General features: G+C 58.7%; 1 protein-coding gene across 1 annotated transcript in view; it reads left to right on the top strand.

Moving 5' to 3' along the window:
* The first annotated feature begins 1747 nt into the window (after window positions 1-1747).
* KLC1 (kinesin light chain 1) overlaps window positions 1748-24829 on the top strand; it is a 25490-nt gene continuing 2408 nt past the window's right edge. The window contains exons 1-13 of the mRNA XM_006765882.2: window positions 1748-2036; window positions 3808-4038; window positions 6408-6486; window positions 6915-7174; window positions 7651-7713; window positions 8207-8308; window positions 10151-10324; window positions 10429-10528; window positions 11659-11708; window positions 11776-11843; window positions 12838-12946; window positions 14879-15040; window positions 21044-21174. Of these exons, the coding sequence (XP_006765945.1) occupies window positions 1776-2036; window positions 3808-4038; window positions 6408-6486; window positions 6915-7174; window positions 7651-7713; window positions 8207-8308; window positions 10151-10324; window positions 10429-10528; window positions 11659-11708; window positions 11776-11843; window positions 12838-12946; window positions 14879-15040; window positions 21044-21174 (1790 nt within the window). The 5' untranslated portion in view covers window positions 1748-1775. The remainder of the gene's footprint in view (window positions 2037-3807; window positions 4039-6407; window positions 6487-6914; window positions 7175-7650; window positions 7714-8206; window positions 8309-10150; window positions 10325-10428; window positions 10529-11658; window positions 11709-11775; window positions 11844-12837; window positions 12947-14878; window positions 15041-21043; window positions 21175-24829) is intronic.

The following is a 24829-nucleotide window of genomic DNA, read 5'->3' as shown; positions in this document are numbered from 1 at the left end:
GCTGCCCCCCCCCACTCCCCCCACCCCATGCTCCACCAGGAGGCCTGTCACTGTGCATTTAGCTCTCGGTGTGTGTGGTATCAGCTGCCTTCTGTGCCCCCATGTCCCTGAGGCCGCCCTGGTCAGGGCACACCTAGTAAGCCCTGTTCTGCGAGTTTGGGAAAGGAAGACTGAAGGTGCATCACTTGGAAATTGTGCTGAGAAGTTCGCTGCCAGAGCTGGGGAGGTGCCTGTTTCGTTTCCTCCTTCCTTTGGGGATCCATTGAGTCCTGTTCACTGGACGCTGGGCCTCAGTCGGCCGGCGCGTGTGCACTTAGCAGTGACTGTGACCTTCTGAGAGGGTCGCACAGGACAGACACACGAGGCCCTGCTCTCCTAGAGCCAGCAGTGCCCTGGAGAGCGTGAGCTCAGTAAAGGCGTCCCAAACGGCCCTGTCTTTTAAAAAAATGACTGATTTGAGAGAGAGAGAGAGGGAGGAGGAAAGGAGAGAAACATGGACGCATTTCCCCATCCGTGCAGTCCTTGGTGACCGTGGATGTGCCCTGACAGGGTCGAGTCCGCAGCCTTGGCCTATCAGGATGACTAACCGCGGAGCCGCCTGCAGTAGAGCTTGAGTCTCGGCGGGGAGACTGGACGGGAACCTGCGGCTCAGGTGCCGGGGTTCTGAGGAAGCCACCCCACGGGCATCCGACCTCAGCTCGTCCCTCCCCTCTCCTCTCCTGGCAGCTTCCTTCTCCCCACTAGCAGCTCCCGGGCACAGGGCAGGGGCATGGCCGCTGGGCTGACACTGTCTCAGTGCCCTGCCCCTCCCCTTCTTCACTCACTGCCGGATCTCACACCCGTTCCTGTGCCCGGGGCTGCTCTACCCCAGGCGACATGCGTCTTTTTTGTTTTTAAAAAAATTGCCGAAGCCGGTTTGGCTCACTGGATAGAGCGTCGGCCTGCGGACTGAAGGGTCCCAGGTTCGATTCCGGTCAAGGGCATGTACCTGGGTTGCGGGCGCATCCCCAGTGGGGGGCGTGCAGGAGGCAGCTGATCGATGTTTCTCTCTCATCGATGTTTCTGACTATCTCTCTCCCTTTCTCTCTGTGAAAAATCAATAAAATATATTTTAAAAAAGTGATTTTAGAGAGAGAGGAAGGAAGAGAGAGAGAAACATTGATGTGAGAGAGAAACATTGATTGGTTGTCTCCCACATGCACCCCGATTGGGGGCTGAACCCACAACCTGGGCCCCTGCCAACTGAGCCACGCACAGGGCCTCCTGCGTCTACAGCGCTGCTCACCTCATGCCTCAACCCTGCCTGGGCTCCGCTGCTCGGTCCTTCCCCTCCTCTCAGTGCTCCGTGCTCCTCTGCCGGCGCCTTCTTCCAGCCTGACCGTCTCCAGGGCACCTGCTCAACAGGCCAGAGGACTGACTTCCCTCCTGCATTTCATTCAGGAGAAATGACTCGCAGACACTCAGAACATTTTGTTCACGGAGGCTGTGTGTTTTGGAAATGCCATTTGGATGTTTTGTTGCTTGTAATCTTTGGCATTCGTTCTGTTGCTGCCATTCTTTCCATTAAGAAATCAGTCACAAGCCAGGAAAGTAATTAAATTGGTCTGCAAAGGAAAAATAGAGGCAGCATAGAATATTAAATCAAATCCACATACTTGGTATTTGCCGGCAAAAACATTAACGTGCAGCCTTCGCACAGGCATCTTCTTAGAGGTGTGCTGTGATGCCCGTTAGGCCTCGGCGAGGTGCCTGACTTTTGTCTTTTCCCTTCCAGAATGTATGACAACATGTCCACCATGGTGTACGTGAAGGAAGACAGGCTGGAGAAGCTCACGCAGGACGAGATTATCTCCAAGACCAAGCAGGTGATTCAGGGGCTGGAGGCTCTGAAGAACGAGCACAACTCCATCCTGCAGAGTTTACTCGAGACACTGAAGTGTCTGAAGAAAGACGATGAGAGTAACCTGGTGGAGGAGAAGTCCAACATGATCCGGAAGTCGCTGGAGATGCTGGAGCTGGGCCTGAGCGAGGCGCAGGTAGAAGCCAGGCTGCGGCCTGGAGAGCTGGGCGGGCGGGTCCATGGCGCCTCACTAACCAGAATGCAGATCCCTGTAGAGCAGCGGTTCTCAACCTGTGGGTCGCGACCTCTTTGGCGGTTGAATGACCCTTTCACAAGGGTCGCCTAAGACCACCCTGCATATCAGATATTTACATGACGATTCATAACAGTAGCAACATTACCGTTATGAAGTAGCAACGAAAATAATTTTGTAGTTGGGTCACAACATGAGGAACTGTATTTAAAGGGCCAGAAGGTTGAGAACCACTGCCATAGAGTAACAGGGTTGTGCACGTTAGATAGATGATGGTTGACTGGGGTGTGTCTGAACTTTAAAAAGCAGGGCCAACACGTGTCCTTTAGGCCTGGATTTGGCTGCACACATCAGAAAACAAAAACGGTGGCTCACGTCTCAGAGGCTGTGAACCAAGCCCCAGGGTGGCTGTCCCAGCCAGGGTCCGCGGCTGCCCCGTCACCAGGGACCCAGGCCCTGCCTCCCTGCTCCCGTCTGCCGGACTCGGACAGCTCCGCTGCAGGACTAGCGCCCGGAGGGCAGGAAGGGTGCTGCCTCCTGCTTCCTAGAGCAGAGCGCTCTGCTCCCCCCTTGCTGCAGGGCACTCCGTGGCCACGCCGCGTGGGGGAGACGGGAGTGCATCTTGCCCTTACAGTGCCCGGCTCTGAGCAGGAAGGAGGGAGCGTGGCTGTCCACCGGCAGCTATGGCCTCTGCGGCACCCAGGCAGGGTTGTGTAGATCTGACAGACCTTCGTTTCTGTCGTGCCAGCATAGACAGAAGACGTGGAGCATACGGTGTCCCTCGCCCCATAGCTTTTGGCTTTGCCAACATATTTCAGGTAAAATTAGGTACTTAGCTTTCTTCTTGTTGGTGTGACTGGAGCAGCAGCAGCTGCCAGCTCACCAGCTACTGCTGCTGTGGAGGCCTCCCTCCACACCTGTGCCCACCCTCGCCCTCGTGGAGGCCTCCTCCTGACCCTGCTTCGTGCCAGAGAAAGAACTTGAACTTGTGTAGTTACTGCGAAGCTACTGTGTTGCCAGTTCTGTTGTTGAAAAGTGATATGAACATGAGCTTCCTTTTTAGTTTGGCAGATGTTGGGGTTAGAAAGGAAGAAAAAGCCCACTTCTGGAGTTTCAGCTCTCACATGAGGAGGAAAGGAAGAGGGCAGGGCAGGGTCAGGTCTACAGACCGAGGCCACTTCCCAGCTTTCTCTTGCGCTGGGCCCGCAGGCACAGTCCTGGGCAGCCCCTCGCTAGGACAGACTGTGCTGATGGGAGCGCCAGCACCTCTGACCTGTGATGCCAGCGGCAAAGATGCCTTCCCTTCCCTTGGCACCTGGAAGGTCTGCCGGCCCTCCCCTCCCCTCCCCCCGCTCCCGGAGTGACCACACTGCACACTTGTGCGCAGGCACACGCAGAGTCACGTCCGGGGCACGGCGGTGAGAGATTGCGCTGGAGCTGTCTGGATGGAAAGTAACAAATGCATTTCTATCAGAAGAGTAGCTGTGCGTGCGTTGCTCGTCCACTGGAGAAGCTCTCAGACAGAACACACGTCTATTTTCTGTAGATGTCCTGGGCATGTGCTACTCCTGTGGTGTCCCATGTGTGGCCTGTGACCGAGGTGGACACGGGAGTCACGGCACGGTGCACCTCGTGCTTGGGGAACGGGCCGCAGCACGGGGCCTGGGTGGAGGGAGGCGGCTGGGACCGCTGCCGCAGCCCGTGCCGCCTGCAGGTGATGATGGCCCTGTCCAACCACCTGAACGCCGTGGAGTCGGAGAAGCAGAAGCTGCGCGCACAGGTGCGCCGCCTGTGCCAGGAGAACCAGTGGCTGCGGGATGAGCTGGCCCACACGCAGCAGAAGCTGCAGAAGAGCGAGCAGTCGGTGGCCCAGCTGGAGGAGGAGAAGCGGCACCTGGAGTTCATGAACCAGCTGAAGAGATACGACGACGACGCCTCCCCGTCCGTGAGTGGTTCTGTGGGGGCGCGGGGACACCTCTCCGTCCGTGAGTGGTTCTGTGGGGGCGCGGGGACATCTCTCTGTCCGTGAGTGGTTCTGTGGGGGTGGCCGTCCCGCGGGCAGTGGGAGGGGCTCCGCACCGGGGCCAGGGTCTCCCCTCCAGGGACGCACTGAGCAAGATCGCGGGTTGCGGTCCTGGGACTGAGTCCCTGGGCAAGTCACAGACATTCCCTTTTTTAAAATTTTTAATTTTGTTATTGAACTTCTCTTTAGGTTTTGTGGGTTTTTTTGAGAGAGAGAGGAAGGGAGAGAGAGAGAGAAACATTGATGTGAGAGCAAAACATTGTTCAGCCACTTCCCACACGCCCCTCACCAGGGATCCAGCCCGCACCCTGGGCATGCGCCCTGACCAGGAATCGAACCAGCAACCCTTTGGTGCACGGGCGACAGCTAACCAACAGCCACACTGGCCAGGGCCTTTTCTTTTAATTCTCACCCAAGGATGTTTTTCATTGATTCTGGGGTGAGTGAAGAAGGGAGAGAGGGAGAGAGAGAGATTGATCTTTTGCCTCACATGTGCGCCCCGACTGGGGAGTGAACCCACAGCCTGGGCATGTGCCTTAACCAGGAATCAAACCCACGACCCTGACCCTTCAGTGCAAGGGATGATGCTCCAACCACTGGACCACCCGGCCAGGGCCATAGAAGTTCTCTTTGCCATATTCTTTTCTTGTGTGTTTTTTAGAAAATGTAAAATACGGTAACTATGAGGTCCACGGCAGAGAGGCAGCATTACCTGTGACGGGTCTGCTCAGCTGGGCTCTGGCGCCCTGACCCACTGCGGTCTGGCGTCCATGCCTGTCAGGCGCTGGGCTCTCTAGGTCCACAGCCACCGTCCAATCCTGACCCAGAGTCGGGGCTGACTGTGGCGGGTGGTGCCGTGGGCCTGCCTTTCTCTGCGGAGCCTGCCCGCCCCAGGACACCGGCTCTCTGCAGCCTTCTCCCCCTCCCTCGAGGCCCTGCGAGCTCACCTGCGGCTCTGGAATGTTACGGCTCCAAGGATCTCAGTTCCCCCCTTTTCTGTCTTTGGATGCTGATCCCAGTCTTGACTATTTTTTATCCAGGATTTCTGTTCAGTTAACTTAAAAACAACATCTTTTAAATGTTAGATTCACACCAGAGGTGAGAAGATAGGAAAGCATCCCCACTGCCCTTACCAGCTTCCCTAGGTCACGCCTCACATCCCTGCAGTGCATGTCGCAGTGAACGCAGCTGCTGTAGCAGTGCTGCAGGCTCGTGGGTTAAAGAAACAGACCTCGGCCGCAGTTCAGGGGGCAAAGTTGAGACACGCCGGCTGCAGGTTCTTCCTTGCACGCAGCCCATGTTCCCTGTCCCAGTCCGCCCTTCCTGCCCAGGCCCATCCTGAGTCTGCCCTGCATTTGAGTGCCCACTTTTATTTTATTTCATTATTTGTTACTTTTTTGAGCTCCATTTTTCATTGCCCGCCTGGTGCTGGGCCTGTTCACTACATAATCTGTGATCAGTGCGTCCCACACGTGTGTCTTCTGTCCGAACCCTCGTCCTAAGCAAACAGACATTACCCTGTGTCAGCTTGGGCTGCCACACAAAATACCACCGACGGGGTGGCTCGGACCACAGACACTTCTCCCGTCCTGGTGGCTGGAGCCCGAGACCAGGCACCTGCAGGGCTAGTGTCTGGTAAGGACTCTCTTCCTGGCTTGCAGACGGTGACCTGCTCTCTGGGTCCTCACGGAGTCGGGTGGGGGCGAGAGAGAACACGCTCTGGTGTCTCGCCTTAATAGGGCAGGAATCCCACCACGAGGGCCTCCCTCACACCGAGTCATACGCAGCTGGAGGCAGCCCAGTGCCCCAGGCCTGCGTGGACTCTACCAGGTCTGCGCGTGCAGCCATGCGGTGCTTCACATTTTCACGTGTGTGGTTTTCGAGTGGGTTTATTTCCAGTGAGAGTTTCCCTGCTCTGTTTGAACTTCTTCAGAACCCAGGCAGATTGTGGATAATCCTGTGTTTGATCTTAAAAATGGACCATCTTTTCTAAGGTTTTTAAAAAATATATATTTTTATTGATTTAAGAAAAGAACGGAGAGGGAGAGAGAGATAGAGACATCAATGATGAGAATCATGGATCGGCTGCCTCCTGCACGCCCCACACTGGGAATGGAGCCTGCAACCCGGTCATGTGCCCTGACCAGGAATCAGACTGTGACCTCCTGGTTCATAGGTCGATGCTCAACCACTGAGCCACGCTGGCCAGGCTCTAAGGTTTTTTAATTAAAAAGGTTATAGCAGAGGTTTTGTAGCCCTTGCAAGCTAAGATAGTTCTGGTTGGTTTCCAGGAGGACAAAGACACCGATTCCACCAAAGAACCTCTGGACGACCTTTTCCCGAACGACGACGACGACCCCGGTCAAGGAAGTACGCGGGCGGGTGGATGCCGCTGCAGCAGAGGGGGGTGGTCTGTGCGTGGGACGCGGTTGCGGTGACTCGCGGGCGTCTGGATGGCACAGCGCCTCGCAAGAGCATGTGCACACTCGGACCCGCGTTTCCCCAGAGTTCAGAGTTTTCGTGTTGGGATGCAGCGGCGTTAGGCCAGCCCCTCGGCCTGTTCGGAGTGGGAAAGGCAGGGCTGTCTGCCTGGGCATCTCGTTGCGGGGTGTGTGTGTGTGTGTGTGTCTTGGGGATTGTGTCACCCGGGAGGGTGCTGCGGTTACCAGCCTGCCCAGGGGGTGCATGCCAGGTTTCCGTGGTGAGGAAGCCACGTGCCGAAACGGGGCCCAGGCTAGAGGGGAGTTTAACCAGGATGCCTGGGGACACTGTGCCACTGACGCGGACCCTCTCTGCAGTCCAGCAGCAGCACAGCAGCGCCGCGGCAGCCGCGCAGCAGGGCGGCTATGAGATCCCAGCGCGCCTGCGCACCCTGCACAACCTGGTCATCCAGTACGCCTCCCAGGGGCGCTACGAGGTGGCTGTGCCCCTGTGCAAGCAGGCCCTGGAAGACCTGGAGAAGACCTCCGGCCACGACCACCCAGACGTGGCCACCATGCTCAACATCCTGGCCTTGGTGTACAGGCTAGTACTTCCCCTGTCCTTCATTTCTCCAGCAGTTTGGTTCCAGTTCAACAAACCTTTTTCTTTAATGATTTCAGAGAGAGGGGCAGAGAGTGAGAGAGGGATAGAAACATCCATGATGAGAGAGAATTACCGATTGGCTGCCTCTTGCATGCCCCCTACTGGGGATTGAGCCCGCAAACTGGGCACGTGCCCCTGACCGGGAATCGAACCGGAGACCTGGTTCCTGGGTCAACGCTCAACCACTGAGCCACACAGGCCGGGCTCAACAAACAGTTTTTCAGATCCAAGTGTATGTGAGCCTTTGGGCTGGCTGTGAGGCCCTCGGGCTGAACACGTAGCTCTGTTCTCGGGAGTTCAGCTTCCCGCTCTGCTACACGGCCCCGGACGGAGGAGGGCGTCCAGAGCCTTAGCTTCCCGGAGCCTCCGCTCCTCATCTCGCAAATGGGGTGGTGACAGTCCCCGCTCAGAGGGCCGGGAAGGGCGGGGTGACGCCGGGCCTGCGGGCAGACAGAATACTCCGGTGCTTCATTCCAGAGACCTGAGAAGACTCTGGGCAAAGACCACCCCGCGGTGAGTGGGCCTGATTATCACTCCGTGTAGATGCTCGGTTTCCCTAAGGCTTTCACCGACGCATTTTCCTATTGAACCCACAGGGAAGGTAAGCGCTGCCTTCCGCTAGATGGCACAGGTAGGCCCTCCCGCCGCCTCCTGCCGGCTCCCGCCGAGACTGGCACCAGCAAGGCCAGCACGCCTTGTCCCTCCCAAATGGAGCACGCGCTGTAGTTCTTGATCCTGAATCGAATCGCATGTCTTGTGAAATTCTCTCCTGCAGAGCTGGGTCCTTTGCTAAAGTCCGCTCCCGTGGGCACACAGGCCTGTGGTGGGCTGTGTGATCCCAGTGAGATTATTAAAAATCAACGTCCCACGATGCTGATTGTAATCCCAGCACCTGTGGTGCTGCTCTGTGATCTCTGTCCGGTGAACTGCTTCTCGCTTTGGTGGAACTCGGCCCCTGACCGCCCTGAGCGCCGGCCGTGCTCACCCTCTCGCCGCCCCGTTGCAGGTGGCAGCGACTCTGAACAACCTCGCGGTGCTTTACGGCAAGAGAGGGAAGTACAAGGAGGCGGAGCCGCTGTGTAAGAGAGCCCTGGAGATCCGGGAAAAGGTGCGGCCGCGTGCGCTTGGCTTACGCATTTATCGCACTTTTACTTTGCACTGTGTTGGGGCGGCCTTGTTAACAGGGTCACGTAGGTTTCAGGTGTGAGTTGGGGGCTTTTAGAGGACGTCCAGTTCACCTTTTGACAGAGGACCACTGTAGGTGGGCACTGAGGGTTTACGAGAAGTAACTCGTTCCACAAGGTGGGCCACCCTCAGCGACGCAGCTGGCCCTGCCGTCGGGGTGCAGGGCGGGGCCCGGAGTGGCTGCTGAGGGAGGGCTTGCTCGGGACTGGCCGTTCCCTCGGCAGCGAGCATGTGCCTGCCCGCGGGAGCGTAGCCACCAAATAGGCTTCTGCAGCTTTAAAAAGGGAACGTGCTTCCAGACCTAAGGATGGACTCAGCTGTAGATTAAGTCAGTGGAGCCTGCCTGCTGCTGCGTTTATGCTAATGGCACTGAAGGGTGTAGCTTGTGCTTTCGGCCGCTCAGCTCAGCGGACTGTGCTCAGGGTTAGAGACGCGGGCCAGCTGAGCCGGGATGGCCCGGGACGCTTAGCAGGTGCTTCTGTGGTTGCTTCCTGGGGAAGGGGAAACGAGCTGCTCGTCCTCACGTCCCCAGTGAGACGTCATCCTGCCGCCTGCCTGTCTGTCAACAACAGGCCCCGCTTTGCAGGCCGGGTTGGAACCGGGAGGCCACAGGGCAGGACGCGGCATTGCAGGCTGCGGAGGTGCCTCGCCAGATCCGCTCACACATGCTGCCCTTTCAGTCAGGCACCGGGAAATGCTCATGGAGGGCGGGGCCTCTGCTGGTGGGAGTGGGGGACTTCACAGATCAGAAGCACAGCTCCTTCCCCAGAGCACAGGCCACGAGACTGAACTTGGGAATGTTGGGTTCTGTTCTCTGGCCTCTAGGTCAGAGCCAGAGCATCTAGAGTGGGGGGAGAGGGGGGGCTCCTCCAGGGCCTGGGGGCATGGGGGTGTTGGAGCTGAGCCTTCAGTAACTGAGTGCAGAGAGCCGGCAGGGAGACAAAGGAGTGTGGGAAGGGAGGATGAGGCCGCGTGCCTCCTGGGGACGCCTAGGGGGAGGCTCCAGTGTGACTCCTCCAGCAGGGCCTGCATTGGGAAGAACTTGCATTCCTGGGGCCTGCACTTTAGTGGGTGAGAGCTGTAATAGAAGATTAGCTGGATAAATAAGGCAGCTTCAGGTAGTGATACTTGCAAAGAGAGAAAACGAGGTGATGTGCTTCTGAGCTAACTGGTGGGCCGGGCTGAGGTCTCCTTAAATTGGATGGAAGGGGTCCCATCCACGGGGCCTGGAGAGCTGGTAGGGGGGGAGTGTCAGCATCTAGGAGAGGTGGAGGCAGGGGAGGTCCTGCTGGTGGGGGTGGAAATGTGAGGGAAATGGTTGAGTGGTTGGGGTGATTGCACGTGAAGGTGGGCTGGCTGGGCGGGATTGGGCCGGAGACTGGGAGTTCCTTTGGAGGTTGGTTGCACAGGAAGGCATCAGACAGGGCTGGCTAAGTTTGGGCTGTTCCAGGACTTGGCAGTCATAGTAGCATTGGCTTTAGAAAAGCCAGTTTCCTCCTCAAAATGTGCATGACGTTCCCACCACATAGTGTCGTTGTAAGATTTAAGAAAGCTAAAGCATGTAAAGGGAACCAGCCTCTCCCCCGCCCGCCAGGAGAGCCCCCCACGTTCTGGCTGTGTCACTTCCATCACAGGGCACGGAGCCGCACAGCTCCGCAGCCTGCAGGGGCGGCCTCCGGGCGGACGCTTGGGAAGAGCTCACGTGGGGAGCGGACTGGCCGGTGGTGAGGCAGGCGGAGGTGCCGACTCCGTGCTTTGTTCTCAGGTTTTGGGGAAGGACCACCCGGACGTGGCCAAGCAGCTGAATAACTTGGCCCTGCTGTGCCAGAACCAGGGCAAGTACGAGGAGGTGGAGTATTACTACCAGCGGGCCCTTGAGATCTACCAGACCAAGCTGGGGCCCGACGACCCCAACGTGGCCAAGACCAAGAACAACCTGGTAGGTGGGCAGGGCCGCGGGGAGCGGGCGCTTCCTGGTGGAACTGTCCCGAGGAGCGCGCTCATTCGCGCGGGAGGACGCTAAGCACCTCGTCTCCTTTCAAGGCCTCCTGCTACCTGAAGCAAGGGAAGTTCAAGCAAGCGGAGACCCTGTACAAAGAGATCCTCACGCGTGCGCATGAGCGGGAGTTCGGTTCTGTGGACGGTAAGGGTGCCCTCGTTTCTGAGCAGATGCTGCTGCAGCTGCCTGGCAGTCCCGGTGCCAGCCCCCAGTTGTACACGCCCGTCGTCACTGCAGTTTCAAGATGCAGCTGACCTGAGTGTTAGAAATGACTTTCCAGACCGCCTCAGAGGAGGGGCGGGCACAGCTGGGTGCTCGTGGCACGTTTGTTCATCTCCAGTGACACGGGGGACACGCGTGCTCACCGGCATCTCTCACTCCGTGGGGTGATGGCCACCTGCCTCCGCTTTTCACGCTGTCCTCTCCAGAGTCCATGCCTGTTTCAGGCACAGCCCAGAGGCACCAACTCTAGAAAACCTCCCTGGAGCCATTCATGCTTTCTAGAATGTTCTTACCATGCTGGCGGGGACCTGCCAAAGTGCACACTCTCCACCGGCCCAGGCCTGGCCGTCACACCCTCGGCATCGGAGGTGCTCGGGGCCCAGTTCTGGAGGGAAAGCTGTCGGGGTTCCAGTGGCTCAGGAGGCCACGGGGACACGGGGCCCTTGTGTCCCTTCGCTAGGCGTTCACTGATGTTTGGAAGGAGGACGGGTGCTGCTCGTTGTCGGACTCTTGTTCACGGCGAGGTTGCTCACATTTAAAACTCCGAGGGCTGTGTGCAGATTCCAGCGTTAAAAGTTTCCTGATGGCCCTCGCTGGTGTGGCTCAGTGGGTAGAGCATCAGCCTGCGGACTGAAGGGTCCTGGGTTCAGTTCCGGTCAAGGGCACAGGCCCAGATTGTGGGCTCAATCCCCAGTGAGGGGCGGTCAGGAGGCAGCCAATCAGTGAGTCTTTCTCTCCCTGTCTGAAATCAATAAAAAATATATAAAAAAAAGAAAAGTTTCATGATGGGAACCCTCATGGGAGTCAGGTTTGCTGACACCCCCAGGTCTGGTACGTTTCCTCCCGCACCTTCTGTCCCCCGCGCCGCCCGAGCCGGCCACCCCCTGCGAGCGCGTGTGGTCCTGTCCTCGTAGGAACGGCGCCCGTCCACGCGGGAGAAGTCGCCCCTAAGCAGGACCCTAGAACAGCAGGAGCCTTGCAGTCCCTGGAACGTGGCCCCTTCTCATGGGGCTCGGTCAGCCTCCGCTGACTGTGTTGTTTTTCTCCCTCAGACGAGAACAAGCCCATCTGGATGCACGCGGAGGAGAGAGAGGAGTGCAAAGTGAGTTCCGCCCCAGGGCCGCGGGCTCGGTGCTGCGGGGCTGCACTCACCTCCTCCTCTCCCGCAGGGAAAGCAGAAGGACGGGCCCGCGTTCGGAGAGTACGGCGGCTGGTACAAGGCCTGCAAGGTGGACAGGTGTGTTTGCTTCCCCGCAAACGACAGCTGTGGACGGGGCTGCTGGGCCTGAACGAGCCGTTGGCCGGGGTCACGAGTGGGCAGCATTCTCACGGGTGTGGGGCCCCGCCATCCGGGTAAAACACGGCTCTGCACTCACGCTGCTGTGTCCAAGGCTGCCGACCACATGGCAGCAGGAGAGGGCCCAGGGGACACAGGAAGGCGGCCGCAGAGCAGGGGCCAGCAGCCCTGCAGGAGCCAGCACTCACAAACCCCTGCAGGGACGTCTCGTCTCGGAGACCCTAAGCCATGACCCCCTCTCCTTGCTGCCTTGGCCTCCGTGTCCGCAGAGGGCAGTGTGAGCGCCCGCATGGCCCTGTGAGCCGGTGCCTGAGCCTCCCACACCAGGCCTCCGGCCTGCCTCCTCTGACTGGAACCCCTCCCGCTCTCCCGTCTGCTCGCTAACTCCTCCGAGACTCAGTTTCCCAGTCGTCTAGTTCGGGAAGTCTCTGCCCCCTGGCCCGGTTCCCCGTGGCATGGACAGGTGTGCTGGGGGCGGGGGGCTCTCCAACACGGGCGCAGCTGCTTCATGCGTCCCCTGACGGGCCATCGCACCAAATGGACGGCCGTGGCTGGGCCTGGGAGGCTGCTGGGCACAGTGCCGAGCACAGTCCCTGTGGCTCTGCCCCGTCACACAGCGCTCATCCTGGGGCGTGAGGGGTGGCTCCCCCTGCCTCCCTCCGCGCCCTCTCACTGCCTGACGATGCGCTCGCTGCCGTGAAGTGTGTGGCCCAGATGGCCCGAGCAGACTCTGTGGCGGTGGCCAAGGTCCGAGCCGCCGGGCAGCTCTGGGAGGCGGGAGCTGGAGGGAGAAGAGCTGCTGGTCCCCTTGCCTGGGAAACGGGCCATGGCGCCCGAGAGCTATTTCTCACCAACACCAGTCCTCAGATCCTGCGCTGGCGGCCGCGGCCGCTCGGAAGCACGTTAACAGCTCAGCACGTGTGCTCCCTTCCAGCCCGACCGTCACCACGACGTTAAAGAACCTCGGGGCGCTCTACAGGCGCCAGGGCAAGTTCGAAGCTGCAGAGACCCTGGAGGAAGCCGCCATGCGGTCACGCAAGCAGGTCGGTCAGCCCCTCCCTCTAACGCGCCTTACTGAGATCTTGACTTAGAGATAGAAAGTTCGTAGTATATTAATTTTACAAATAAGATGATACTGTTTAAATACTGTACGTCTGACCCAGAAACACGAGTAGCAGAAGAGAACCCCGGTCGATCCAGTCCTCCAGAATTGGAATGGGCGCCCAGAGCAGGGACAGCGTGTGCACACGTGTCTGGTGGGTCTAGTGCCCAGGGCGTGTGAAGACAAGGCCATGGGGCATGGGGCGCAGAGCACCTGCTGGGCCTGCACGCCCGTGAAGGTGCCCGTCTGTAGTCGGTAGGGAACGTACTTTAAAGCCACACGCACGACTTCACACCCAGCGGGGTGGCTGCGATGAACGGAACGGGAAGACAGTAACTGGCACCGCGTGTGCTGCTGGGCCGTGACGGGCCGCCACACAGAAACCACCGTGTGAGCCAGAACCCCCTCCTCGGCGCACACGGCAGCTGAGCGCAGGCCCGCGGCCCAGGTGCCGGGCCAGGTGCCGCAGGTCCTTGTCGGTAGGTCCGCTCCGGGGCGGGGAGGGGCTGTGGGCGTGAAGCAGCGGGGCCTCCGGGGAGGACGCAGCGGTGGCTCCTGTGAGCCTCTGGCCGCGCTGGCGGCCGCTGCCCCGTTAGCACCAGCTCAGGGCCCAGCACTGGCTCAGGCCCGCGGGAGGCCCCCCTGCACAGGCGTCGCTCCGTCTGTGTGCGGCACACCCGCCTCGTGCACCTAGGGACCCTGGGCGCGCCGCAGCGGGGCGGGGCTGTTCAGGCTGCGAGCGTCCAGCAAATGGACAAAGTGCGGAGAATGTGGACTGAGTAACGGACGGAGCAGGGCACTGTCCACAGCGCAAGGAGTGTCACCTTGGCGCCTGGCGGGCCGTGCACACTGGGTGGCAGGTGCCTGCGAGAGCACTGGGGTGTGGGTTTGGGGTTACGGGGGAGTTCTGGCACGCGGGTGAGCGCACAAGTGCACAGTGGGGCCTCTCATGCCGCTGGACTGTGCCGTCGTCCAGGCCTAGGCACACCACGTCCACGGGGGTGTCACACGAGGTTCTTGGCAGTAAAGAGGTAGGAGGACTGAGGCGCTGTCCTTCACCAGCCGAGAGTAGTGACACACAACTTGCACGGAAGTGCAGGGCACGGAGGCCAGTTTCCTGGGTGAGGAGCACGTGTAGTGGCTGTGGTTGGGCCGGGCCTCTCGAGGAGGAGGGCCCATCGGCACAGGAGAGCACTCCACGAGCCGCTGGGTGAACCCATGCGGAACTAGAGGCATGTTGCCCGCAGTCATTGGGCCCTGACGCGCACAGGAAGCGCTGTTGTGTGTTCATCCGCCACATGCTATTACAGATGTGTGAAGTGGCCTGAAGGAGCAGGAGTGCCTGCTGCTCAGCACTTCGCAGATGGAGCGTCTGTGCTGGACGTGCCTTTGTAGTTAATGGCTGGTCTTCGGTGTCACACTGAGAACACAGTCATCCATGAGTATCCAGCAGGTGCTGCCTGGGAGGCGTGCACGCCAGGGAGTTAGTGGGGACGCTAGACACGGCATTCCCATCCCACCACCACACTTCCAAACAGGAGCACTGGGAGGGCCCAGCCGGGACCATCACCGCCTTGTCCCTGGGCGTGCTGCCCGTGCCTCCCCGCCCCGCCCACCATCGGGCCGTTGGGAAGCCGTCCCAGTGATTGCACCAGGGCCTTCCTGCCGGACCCCAGCCAGCGCCACTCGCTGGCTCGGCCTGTGACTTGATGGGAGGTGAACGGGCTCAGGGAAGGCACCCCTGCAGGGCACGTCCCCAGGACACGGTGGTCACTCCCTGTGGTTCAGAGCCTGTGTTTTCTGGGACGTCTATGTTTGGAAAACCCTAATCAGCTTACGTGCTAACAGGTGAACCCTCCCGCCTGACTCGCAGGGTCTTGACAATGTTCACAAACAGAGAGTGGCCGAGGTGCTGGGCGACCCCGAGGGCTCGGAGAAGCGCCGGAGCCGGGAGAGCCTGACCGTGGACACGGTCAAGTACGAGAGTGGTCCTGACGGAGGGGAGGAAGTGAGTATGGGCGTAGAGTGGAGCGGGGTAAGTACAGCGCGCGGCCCCGCCCCCGCAGCCCTTCTCCTGTAGACTCTGCTTCCCTCCGCTCCAGCCGCAGCTCCGCTTCTGTAAGTCCTGTCTCCGCTAACCCTGAGCTGTGCCTCCTGGAAGTGACCGTTTTCTCTCCAGGAAAGCTGTTGGCCTAACTTCCAGCACCTAAATGCTGATTGAGTGTCCTGGTCGTTTAAAGCAAGTCCATAATCCAGTTTTACTTTAATCCTAGGAAGCGTGCAGATGACTAACTCTCTTGTTAACTTACCTCTTCCCCGCTAACTCCAGCGCCCCTCATTTACGGCCCGGCCGCCGTAGGCCTGGTGGGAATTACTGTACAGGCCTTGGACGGGCTGATGTTCCCGGCAGAACTTGTCTAGTTAAGGGGCAGGGCAAGGGCAGGAAGGTTCGGTGGCCGCGCTTCATGTCCCACCGTGGTCCTGAGCGCCAGTTCTACAGGGGTCGGTCCATCGCCCTTCACGACTCCCTGCCACAGTTTTTCGGGTCCAGAACCCGGGCCTGTGTTTGAGACATGTCAGCCCCTGGTGGCTCTGCCCGTGGGTGGGGCCGGTGCAGGGAGCCGTCAGGGAGTCAGAGCTGGCAGCTTGGGGTTCGCTGTATCGGGAGGAGTGGCTGCAGGTGAGCCTTGCCGCCCAGGTGCGCTGATTTTTCAAAGCCGCAGTCGTGCACCCTCAGCTGTCACCGTAGATGTTTTGCCGCGTAGTTTTGGCTTTTTCTTCTGTGTTTTTAAATCTGTGTTATCCTTTGGGATTTCCTGTAGCTGCGGCACTTTGGTAAAGGTGAGTCTTTGAGATGTTCCGTACAGATTGTCATTGGCCAAAATTACAGGGAGAACATCTGGGCCGTCTGTCCGCAGCTTCCTGGCTTTGGTTTTTTTCTGTGCCAGGACAACCAATCAGCATCTGCTGTGATCACTCACGCCCGTGGGCGCAGTCCCTGCTTGCCCTCAGGCCTGCTGTGTGCCCCCCTCCTGGTGCTCTCTGCTCTCCTCCGCATGCGTCTGAGGGCAGGCCCTTTGCTAGTCGGCCCCGCCCCCATGCAGGTGCTAATGCTCTTGACTTTCGGCGGGAGTGTCTCCTGAGACAGTATTTCTAGGTCAGCCTGTCTGACATCGTGATGACACAGCTGTTGCTGACCGTCTTCAAGGCCAAGACTCGGGGGAGGGCTGCCTTCACCCGTGCACGCCCCGTTTCACGTTTCCCTCCTCACTAGGCATGCACTGTCCCTGGGGGTGCTCACTCCTGGGGCTCGGACACCTTCATGGTGGACTTTCTGGCCCTGGTGGCTCTGCATCTCTGACAGCCCGTCCCGGGCACGTGCAGAGAGGCCGGGCCTGACCGGAGGAGCCTGGGTCTTAGTGCCCGGGGCAGCGCAGGAGCCCCCTCCCCGAGTGGAGAGTAGGTAAAGCAGCAGAGGGGAAGTGACCGCCCAGCTTAACGAGGCGGCCGTGGCGGCTGGGCTCACCGCTGGTCACCGAGGCCACCACTTAGACTCGGCCTGTTGCCTCACGGGACGGCCTCGGCTCCCAGGCTGGCTTCCTCAAAGCTCTAAGGTTCCAAGGAGGGAATGCTGAGCTCTCCCAAAATTTGACAAGTTTATTTCTTTTTATTGATTTTTTACAGAGAGGAAGGGAGAGGGATAGTGAGTTAAAACATCAATCAGCTGCTTCTTGCACCAGCCCCTACTGGGGTTGGAGCCCAAAACCAAGTACATGCCCTTGACCAGAATCGAACCCGGGACCCTTCAGTCCTCAGCCTGAGGCTCTATGCACTGAGCCAAACCAGTTAGCAAGCATGCGGCCCGGCGGCGGTGAGTTTGGCATGCTGGGGTTAGGTGACAGGTGTTATTTGTAGAGACACTTCTGTTGAGAGGCGTCAGTAAGGCAGCAGGCACACGCAGAGGTTTGAGGTCAGCTGTGTTGAGGTGTAATTGCTCGCAACCAAAGGAGCCCGTCCTGAGGTCACGTGTGATGTGATGGTCACCTGCAGCCATGCTCCGTCCTGCAGGGAGAATGGCAGCTCACGCTGCCTGCGGGCGGGGGGCCCGGCCACGGTGAGAACCACCCCCTGTGGCTCCGACAGGCCTGGCCTGTTCTCTGCTCGACTCAGTCGTGCTGAGGACTGTGACCCAGGCCCGGTGAGGAAGTGCCATCGAGGCTTCATTACATCAGGCTTCTCATTAGATTCTAGTTTAAGAAGAATGTCAGTGCTCTCTGCAGCCGCCCCACAGGGCAGAGCGAGTGCTGTGTGCAGGTCCAGGAGCGGCCACAGCTCCTCCAGTTGCAGCCAATTCCATCGACAGGCAGGGTCGCCCTTAGCGCCAGAAACAGCCTTAGAATAGGGCAGCGAGTCAGGTCAGGGCCCTGCCTGGGGGTACTGGGCATCTGGGCCAGCACAGAGCTGGGCACAGGCTGTTAGAGACGAGAGCAGGAAGGACTGGCCTCAGCCAGGACCCCATGTGAGGGTTGGGGAGGGGCTTGGCCCTAGGGGACCTGGACTCCCCAGCAGGCCTGGAGCCATCCCGGTCGGTCTGTGAGGGGCAGCTGCTCCCCCTCTCCTCTGCAAGTGCCGGGCTGAACGGAGGTCCCTGTCAGGGCACCTCTGAGGGCGTCCTCCTTGATGGTCCTGCTAAGCACACAGATGTGGCTGCAAAGGAACCTTGAGGGGTGAAATTGGACTCCCTTGGCCCCTGTTCATGTGGTCTCGTGTTGGCTGATAGGCACGTGTGTGTCCGGCCACTGGGAGCCCCAGGCCTGGTGGCGGAGGCCCCACGTCAGCCTTCCCTCCGCGCTGTCCCTGCTGTTGGCGGGGCCAGTTCTCTGCCGGTCCTTCAGGAGCAGCCCCCTCTCTTCCCGCACTGCTCCCGCATGGTGTTTCTGAAAGCTTCAGTACAGTACGCTCTGACCCAGGGTTACTGGGGAATTGGGTACACTGTGACCTAGAAATAGATTAGCCCTGGTCGGTAGCTCAGTTGGTTAGAGCATTGTCCCAATACACCCAGGTTGCAGGTTCGATTCCCAGTCAGGGCACATACAAAAAGCAACCAGTGAATGCATAAACAAGTGGAGCAATAGATCGATGTTTCTCTCTCTCTCCCTCTCTTCCTTCCTCTCTCTAAAATCAACCAATCAATATATTTTTTAAAAGAGATTAATATTCATTTTAAAACTAGAGGCCCGGTGCATGAAACTTGTGCACTGGGGGAGGGAGGGGTGATTCCCTCAGCCCAGCCTGCACCCTCTTGTAGTCCAGCCCTCGGGGGATGTCCGACTGATGGCTTAGGCCTGCTCCCGCCACCACCGCTGTGCTCGCCAGCCATGAGCCTGGCTACTGGCTGAGTGGGCTCCCCTTGTGGGAGCACACTGACAACCGGGGGCAGCTCCTGTGCTGAGCGTCTGCCCCTTGGCGGTCAGTGCATGTCATAGCGACCAGTCGTTCCGTCATTTGGTCAATTTGCATATTAGCCTTTTATTATAAAGGATTTGTGTGGAATATACTTTTAAAAATTGAAGGACATTAAGTCACCTGAAACCCTTACAGGGATCCCAGCTGTGCTAGCCAGTGGGCAGAGCTCCCGCTGTGGAGGTGCTGGGCCTGCCACGGAGCAGGAGCTGTTCCAGCGGCAGGTGCAGGGGCCCACCGCCCAGCCCTTTTAAAGAAACGTGTCTTTATTGTTGAAAGTATTACACGTGCCCTTTCCCTCCCCCACCCTTCCCGCACCATTGTCTGCCCATGAACCATGTGTGTATGCATCTACGTCCATGGGCTAATCTCTTCACATACATACATCTGATGCATGCTCCTGAAGCCCAGCTGGTTCTCACAGGGTGTAAGGGGGTGAGAGCAAGTGGTGGGCAGACCACTGCCCAGCCCCAGCCCCAGGGCACCATGCTTCCCCAGCCCAGTGCCAGCCTGTGGCCAGGATGGAGGGGAGGGGCAGGGCAGTGAGGGGAGGGCTGAGAGTCCGGGGGGAGGTCTCCCCTCTGCCGGGGGTCCAGCACTGAGCTTGGATGTGAGGTGGATGTGCTGTTGATGGAGTTACATTACATTTTCCCACCTTCTGCTGAAGAGCAGCAAGGGCTAATGTTTTCTTGTCCTCCCGGCGTCACGGGGAGTCGGTAACAAGTTTTATTTTCCATTTTAAAGATCAGAAAAATGAAGCTCGGGCTGGTTAAATGACTTGCTCAGCGTCCCATGGTGAGTCAGAACGGCTGGGGCTTCGGTGCCAGGCGGCCAGGTCTCTCCGCAGGCCCAGGATGGCTGCTGCCCTGGGAACTGATTCTAGAGAGTACTGTCCTGGGGGTGTCAGTGCATGTTCAGAAGGTGCCGCAGACCTCAAGCCTCTGCGGGGTTCGTGTTCTTCAGAGAAGGCCCGCCCTCCCTCGGGGGAGCTCACAGCACAGGAGAGGGTTCCAGGGAGCAGAGCGCCACGGCCTCCGCAGCCTCTCTTGGCCGCTCGGTGTTGCCCCTGCGGAGCCTCCTTCCTGACCGCTCGGTGGCGCCTTTTTATTTTTATAGCAAGTGTCAGGGAGGTCCTGGCCAGGGCGCACCCAGGCCTTGGGAGCACTGGCTTCCCCCGTGCACGGACGTCAGGCTCAGCCCTGCTCACACGGGGCCGCAGGTAGTCCGAAGCCCCCAGTGCCCGCTCTGTGACCTAGAAATACTGTGAGCCGGCGGGCGGCGCGCGGGCGGGCCTCCTCCCGAGTTTCACCTGCTCTCTCTCGTTTCTGTCTGACAGGCCTAGCTGCCTTGTGACTCTGTCTCCTGCATGACGGGCGGCACCTCCAGCTCCCCCGCTGCCGCGGCTGTTAGCGACCCTAGGATTCTTGTCCGCGCTCCACCTTGTGACGGGCATTCCTCTCGGTGCTGCTGTCCTTTGGGGGGTCCCTCTCTCTGTATACACGTAGCTTTGCTGGATATGTACTTAGTAATATAAACTGTATCAATAAAAACCACGTACTGTGTAACGTATGAGCTTAAAACGTCAGAGCCATTAGCTGTCACTTTGCTGGAAGGTAGTTAGAAGTGTCCGCAGGCGTGACTGCCGTGGTGGACGGTGGCCGTGGCCGCTGACTCGCTCGGCTGTGAGTAGGGCATGTGCTCCCAGGTCCTCAGACGGCGCCCTTGCCGGGCCTGGCTCCCCGCTCCCGCCCCAGTAGCAGCGCTGTGTGGTCTGTGGAAATCGGGCAGTTCTGCTTCTCTCTACTAATCTGTGTTGGTGACTGTGACCTGTCTTTCTAACTTCTAATAAACTCACTGCAACTGACTGTGCCTCCGTGTCTGTCTGCTCAGAGTGTGTCCCCCTCCCCTGGACACAGCCTCGCGTAGCGTCCTGGGGGCGCGGCTGCTGGCCCTTCCGCTGCGGTTCCTCCGGGAATAAAGTCTGTGCCCTCGCTCTCCTGCTCTGTGGTCCCCACGCTCCCGGCGGGTCCTGGGCAGTGTCTGTGTGGATAGGGCGGCAGCGGGCCTTGCTGCTCCACACGTCCTAGTGTCCAGCTATTCCTATAGAATGAGTGTTTTCTTTAATTTCCAACCACACTTATCATCAACTGTTGAATAAAACTTAAAACGTATTGAGGAAACAGTACTTCTAAGTGTTACATTGTGACAGCGTCTGAAGGAGGTTGTCTCGGGCTGGTGTCTCCGGCCTGCTGCTCACTGCGGGATTGGAGTTCAAGCCGCATGACCTTCCCCAAGACTTTGTTATCTTTTGTTTCAGTTCCTGTGGGAATGTTATTTTGTTTGAGCTTCTTCATGTTCAAAAGTTTTCATGGTCATTAGATACGTTGTAATTACATTTAAAATGGGGAGTTTCTGTTTAAAGTCTACTGACACCCTGGGAGTGGTCACTTCTGTGGGCCGGGAGTGATGCCCTCCAATGACAGGTCATGGTCTGGTTCTTGTCCCTCGGCTGTGCCTGGGTGGGACGGGGGCAGGGACGGCGACCCCGGCCTCACTGTGTTCCCGTCTCTTTCAGGACGGCACTGGATCGCTGAGGCGCAGCGGCTCCTTTAGCAAGCTGCGGGCCTCCATTAGACGCAGCAGCGAGAAGCTGGTTAGGAAGCTGAAGGGAGGAAGTGCCCGAGAGAGTGAGCTGAGGAACCCTGGGTAACTATCTCCGCGCCCCATGTCCCACCTGTTCCGCGCCGTCTGCTCCCCCACCGACCCGGGCGCCGGCCCGTGAGTCCCGGCCTCCCAGCCAGGCGGAGAGTCGCCGTGCAGCGTCCTGCCGGAGGCCGTGGCTCACGGCTCACGGGAACGCAGACGTCTTTGTTCCGTGGTCAGGGCCTCACGGCGAGGAGCCTGCACGGTTACGCTGTGCGTATTGGCTTGTCTGCCTGCACCTGACCACCTTCTAAAGAATTAGCTCGACTTAGATCCTGAAATCAGCCTCTGTCTTGTAGAATCGAAGGCCGGCTGTGCCTGTGAAGCTTTAGGGTGCTAACAGAGGGAGAAAGGCGGTTTCAATAGAGGGATCGCCGTGTCAGGGCTTTAGAGCGCGAGGCTCCGTGTGTTGAAAGGGTTCGGTCATGGGTCTTGGAACCTTTGAACCATGACTTTCGTGGCCAGAGGAGTTTGGTGCGAAGGAGCCCTGTGCCCACGAGGGAGCCGGTGGGGTCTCTGCGGGGTCCCTGGCCTGGGCGCTGCTGTTTGGACGCATTTCCCACAGCAGCACGGTTTTGTCAGCTCTTCCGTGAAACCCACTTTCAAAATGGCACGTACATCTCACTGGTTGATTCTCAGTAAAACCCTATTCTGTTTTTTCATCCTCACCTGAGGACATGCTGAGAGAGGATTGGAGAGAGAACCATCAATGTGAGGGAGAAAACGCACCGATCGGTGGCCTTTCCTATGTGCCCCGACTGGGATTGAAGGTGGACCCCTAGTATGTGCCCCGACCGGGGATTGAAGGTGAACCCCTGGTATGTGCCCCCACCGGGGATTGAAGGTGAACCCCTAGTATGTGCCCCGACTGGGGATTGAAGGTGGACCCCTGGTATGTGCCCCGACCGGGGATTGAAGGGACCCCTGGGGTATGTGCCCCGACCGGGGATTGAAGGTGAACCCCTAGTATGTGCCCCGACCGGGGATTGAAGGTGAACCCCTGGTATGTGCCCCGACCGGGGATTGACTGAGCTTTTTCTTTTCATGTTGGTCCATTCTTATGCTTCAACCTATTATTCTATTGCTCTCCTCAACACAACTCAGTTTTAAAAAAGAAAATCCTCGCTCAGGACATGCTTTTTATTTATTTTAGAAATAGAGGAAGGGAGAGGGAGGGAGGGGGAGAGTATGAGGGAAGGAGAGAGAGAGACAGACAGAGAGAGCGCGCGCGCACGCAATCGGCTGCCTTGTGTATGTGCCCCGACCGGGGATTGAAGGTGGACCCCTGGTATGTGCCCCCACCGGGGATTGAAGGTGAACCCCTGGTATGTGCCCCGACCGGGGATTGAAGGTGAACCCCTGGTATGTGCCCCGACCGGGGATTGAAGGTGAACCCTTGGTATGTGCCCCGACTGGGGATTGAACCGGCTCCCGCCGCTCTGGTGGTCAGTAAAATTGTTTTGCAGGTGATTCCACTTGAGGTTCTGTGAGTCGGAGTTCTCACGTCTCAGGACTGAGACCAGTTCCTCGGTGACCTTGGAGATAAGGAAGTTAGGTGCCCACTCAGGTGTTTCCTTGGCCTTTTCTTTGCCAGTCCTCACCGGAGGGTGTTTTCCCGTTGACTTTGATCCAGGAGGGAAGGGGAGGGGGGAAACATCAGTGTGAAGAGACCTGGATGGGTTGCCTCTGCACTGCGCCCCGACTGGGATCAACCGAGACCCTGGGTGGGCCGGCCGGCACTCACCCCAGCACGCGCCGGGGCTCCTTTGCGTTCGGAGAGGGGCAGGCTCGCCCGCTCCTGGCTGGCCGCGCCCGGCCTCTCTGCTGTGGAGGGATGCGTGTCTTACAGCGTTTGGGGCAAGAGGGGCGAGTTGGTTTTAGGAAGTGGCTGTTGCCCAGCCTCACCCCGTGTGGTGGAGCCTGAGCCCCATGGGCATCTGGAGAAAACCGCTGGGAAGAGCCTGTGCAGGGGCCACCGGCTCTGAAACGCCCGCTCTGGCCGTGACCATCCTGCCCACGTGCGGAGCCGGCCAGGCCGTGGGCCTGGGGAGGGGAAGCAGGCTCCGCGTCACCTTTGGAATGACTGGCTCTTGTTTTAAAGGCTATGGTGTCCGACTAAGGACAGGTAACTACTGTCTCTGTATTTTAGAGGAAACACTTTTTCTCAGAGCGGATGAGGGTCTAGACCAGAGGTTCTCAACCTTCTGGCCCTTTAAATACAGCTCCTCATGCTGGGACCCAACCATAACATTATTTTCGTTGCTACTTCATCACTGTCATGTTGCTACTGTGATGAATCGTCATGTAAATATCTGATGTGCAGGGTGGTCTGAGGCGACCCCTGTGAAAGGGTCGTTCGACCGCCAAAGGGGTCGCGGCCCACAGGTTGAGAACCGCTGGGCTAGTGTCCATCCCTGTGTGGAGTGGGCGCCCGAGCCGGCGAGCGAAGTGACCTGTGGCAGGTGCTCCCTCACCCTCATCTGGGCCTCGCTGCTCGCTCGAGGGTCTGTGCTGAAGCCTTTTCATTGCGAGGCCCAGCCCTGGCCCGGTTCCTGCCCTGGGCCCCCCGCCGTGAGAGCCTGTGTCCTTTCTCTCCACCTGTCTTCCTCCTCTTCCCTGGGAGGTCACAGCGTGGTCACCCGCGTGGTCCCCCCCCCCAGCCGGACACACGTGCGTAGACTAACACGTTCATGTCATGTGCAGTCCTATCTGAGACGACGCCTTAGTGAACGTTTTGAAAAACTAAATGACTTTAGAGACTTCATCCCAGCCCTGGCCGGGTAGCGCAGTTGGTGAGCGTGTCATCTGCATACGCCAGGGTTGTGGGCTCAATCCCAGTCAGGGCACGTACAAGAAGTTACCAAAGCCCTGACCGGTTTGGCTCAGTGGATAGAGCGTCGACCTGCGGACTCAAAGGTCCCAGGTTCGATTCCGGTCAAGGGCATGTACCTTCGTTGCAGGCACATCCCCAGTGGGGAGTGTGCAGGAGGCAGCTGATCGATGTTTCTCATCAAAGTTTCTAACTCTCTTTCTCTCTCTCTTCCTCTCTGTAAAAAAATCAATAAAATATATTAAAAAACAACAACAAAAAACAAGAAGTTACCAATGAATGCGTCACTAAGTGGGTTCCCCGTGGTCATGTGCTGCTGGTCGGACCAGGTTTGCAGAACCGCTGCCCCAGCTGCAGGAGCAGGTGTGTGGCCAGGCGTGGCTGTGAGCTCTGTGCTGCCCAGGGTCTGAGCGCACGGTCAGACAGATCTGCGGTGCCCTCCTCGGTCGGGCAGAACCGAGCAGGAGTCATGTTCTTTCCGTGTCGTGAAGGAACAGGAGCTTGAGGATAAAGGTGGTGTAGCTTTCTTAGAAAACGGCATCTAATTGGCCAGTAAGGAACAGAATGATTAAAGATTTCACGGCTCACTGTGGTTCAGTTCGATGTTATCCTTTCTGAGTCGTTCCAAGTAGAAAAACATGCACTCAGGACCCTCGCAGGGCCGTGTGGGCTCATCGGGTGCCCTTTGGTCCTGGTCGGGACGTTTTGGGAGTGTTACTTGGGGGTAAGTGAGGTCTTTGCTTCTGGTGCAGTTTATCCAGCGAGAACTTAGTGCCTGCCGAGGGCCGGCTGTGCGCACGACGCTGTGGCCACGGCCGTGCCTGGGGT

This window comes from Myotis davidii, unplaced genomic scaffold, assembly GCF_000327345.1.
Source record: "Myotis davidii unplaced genomic scaffold, ASM32734v1 scaffold480, whole genome shotgun sequence".
Classification (NCBI taxonomy): Eukaryota; Metazoa; Chordata; class Mammalia; order Chiroptera; family Vespertilionidae; genus Myotis; species Myotis davidii.
Note: the sequence above shows the minus strand (reverse complement) of the source record. Positions and strands in the feature narration are given on the sequence as shown.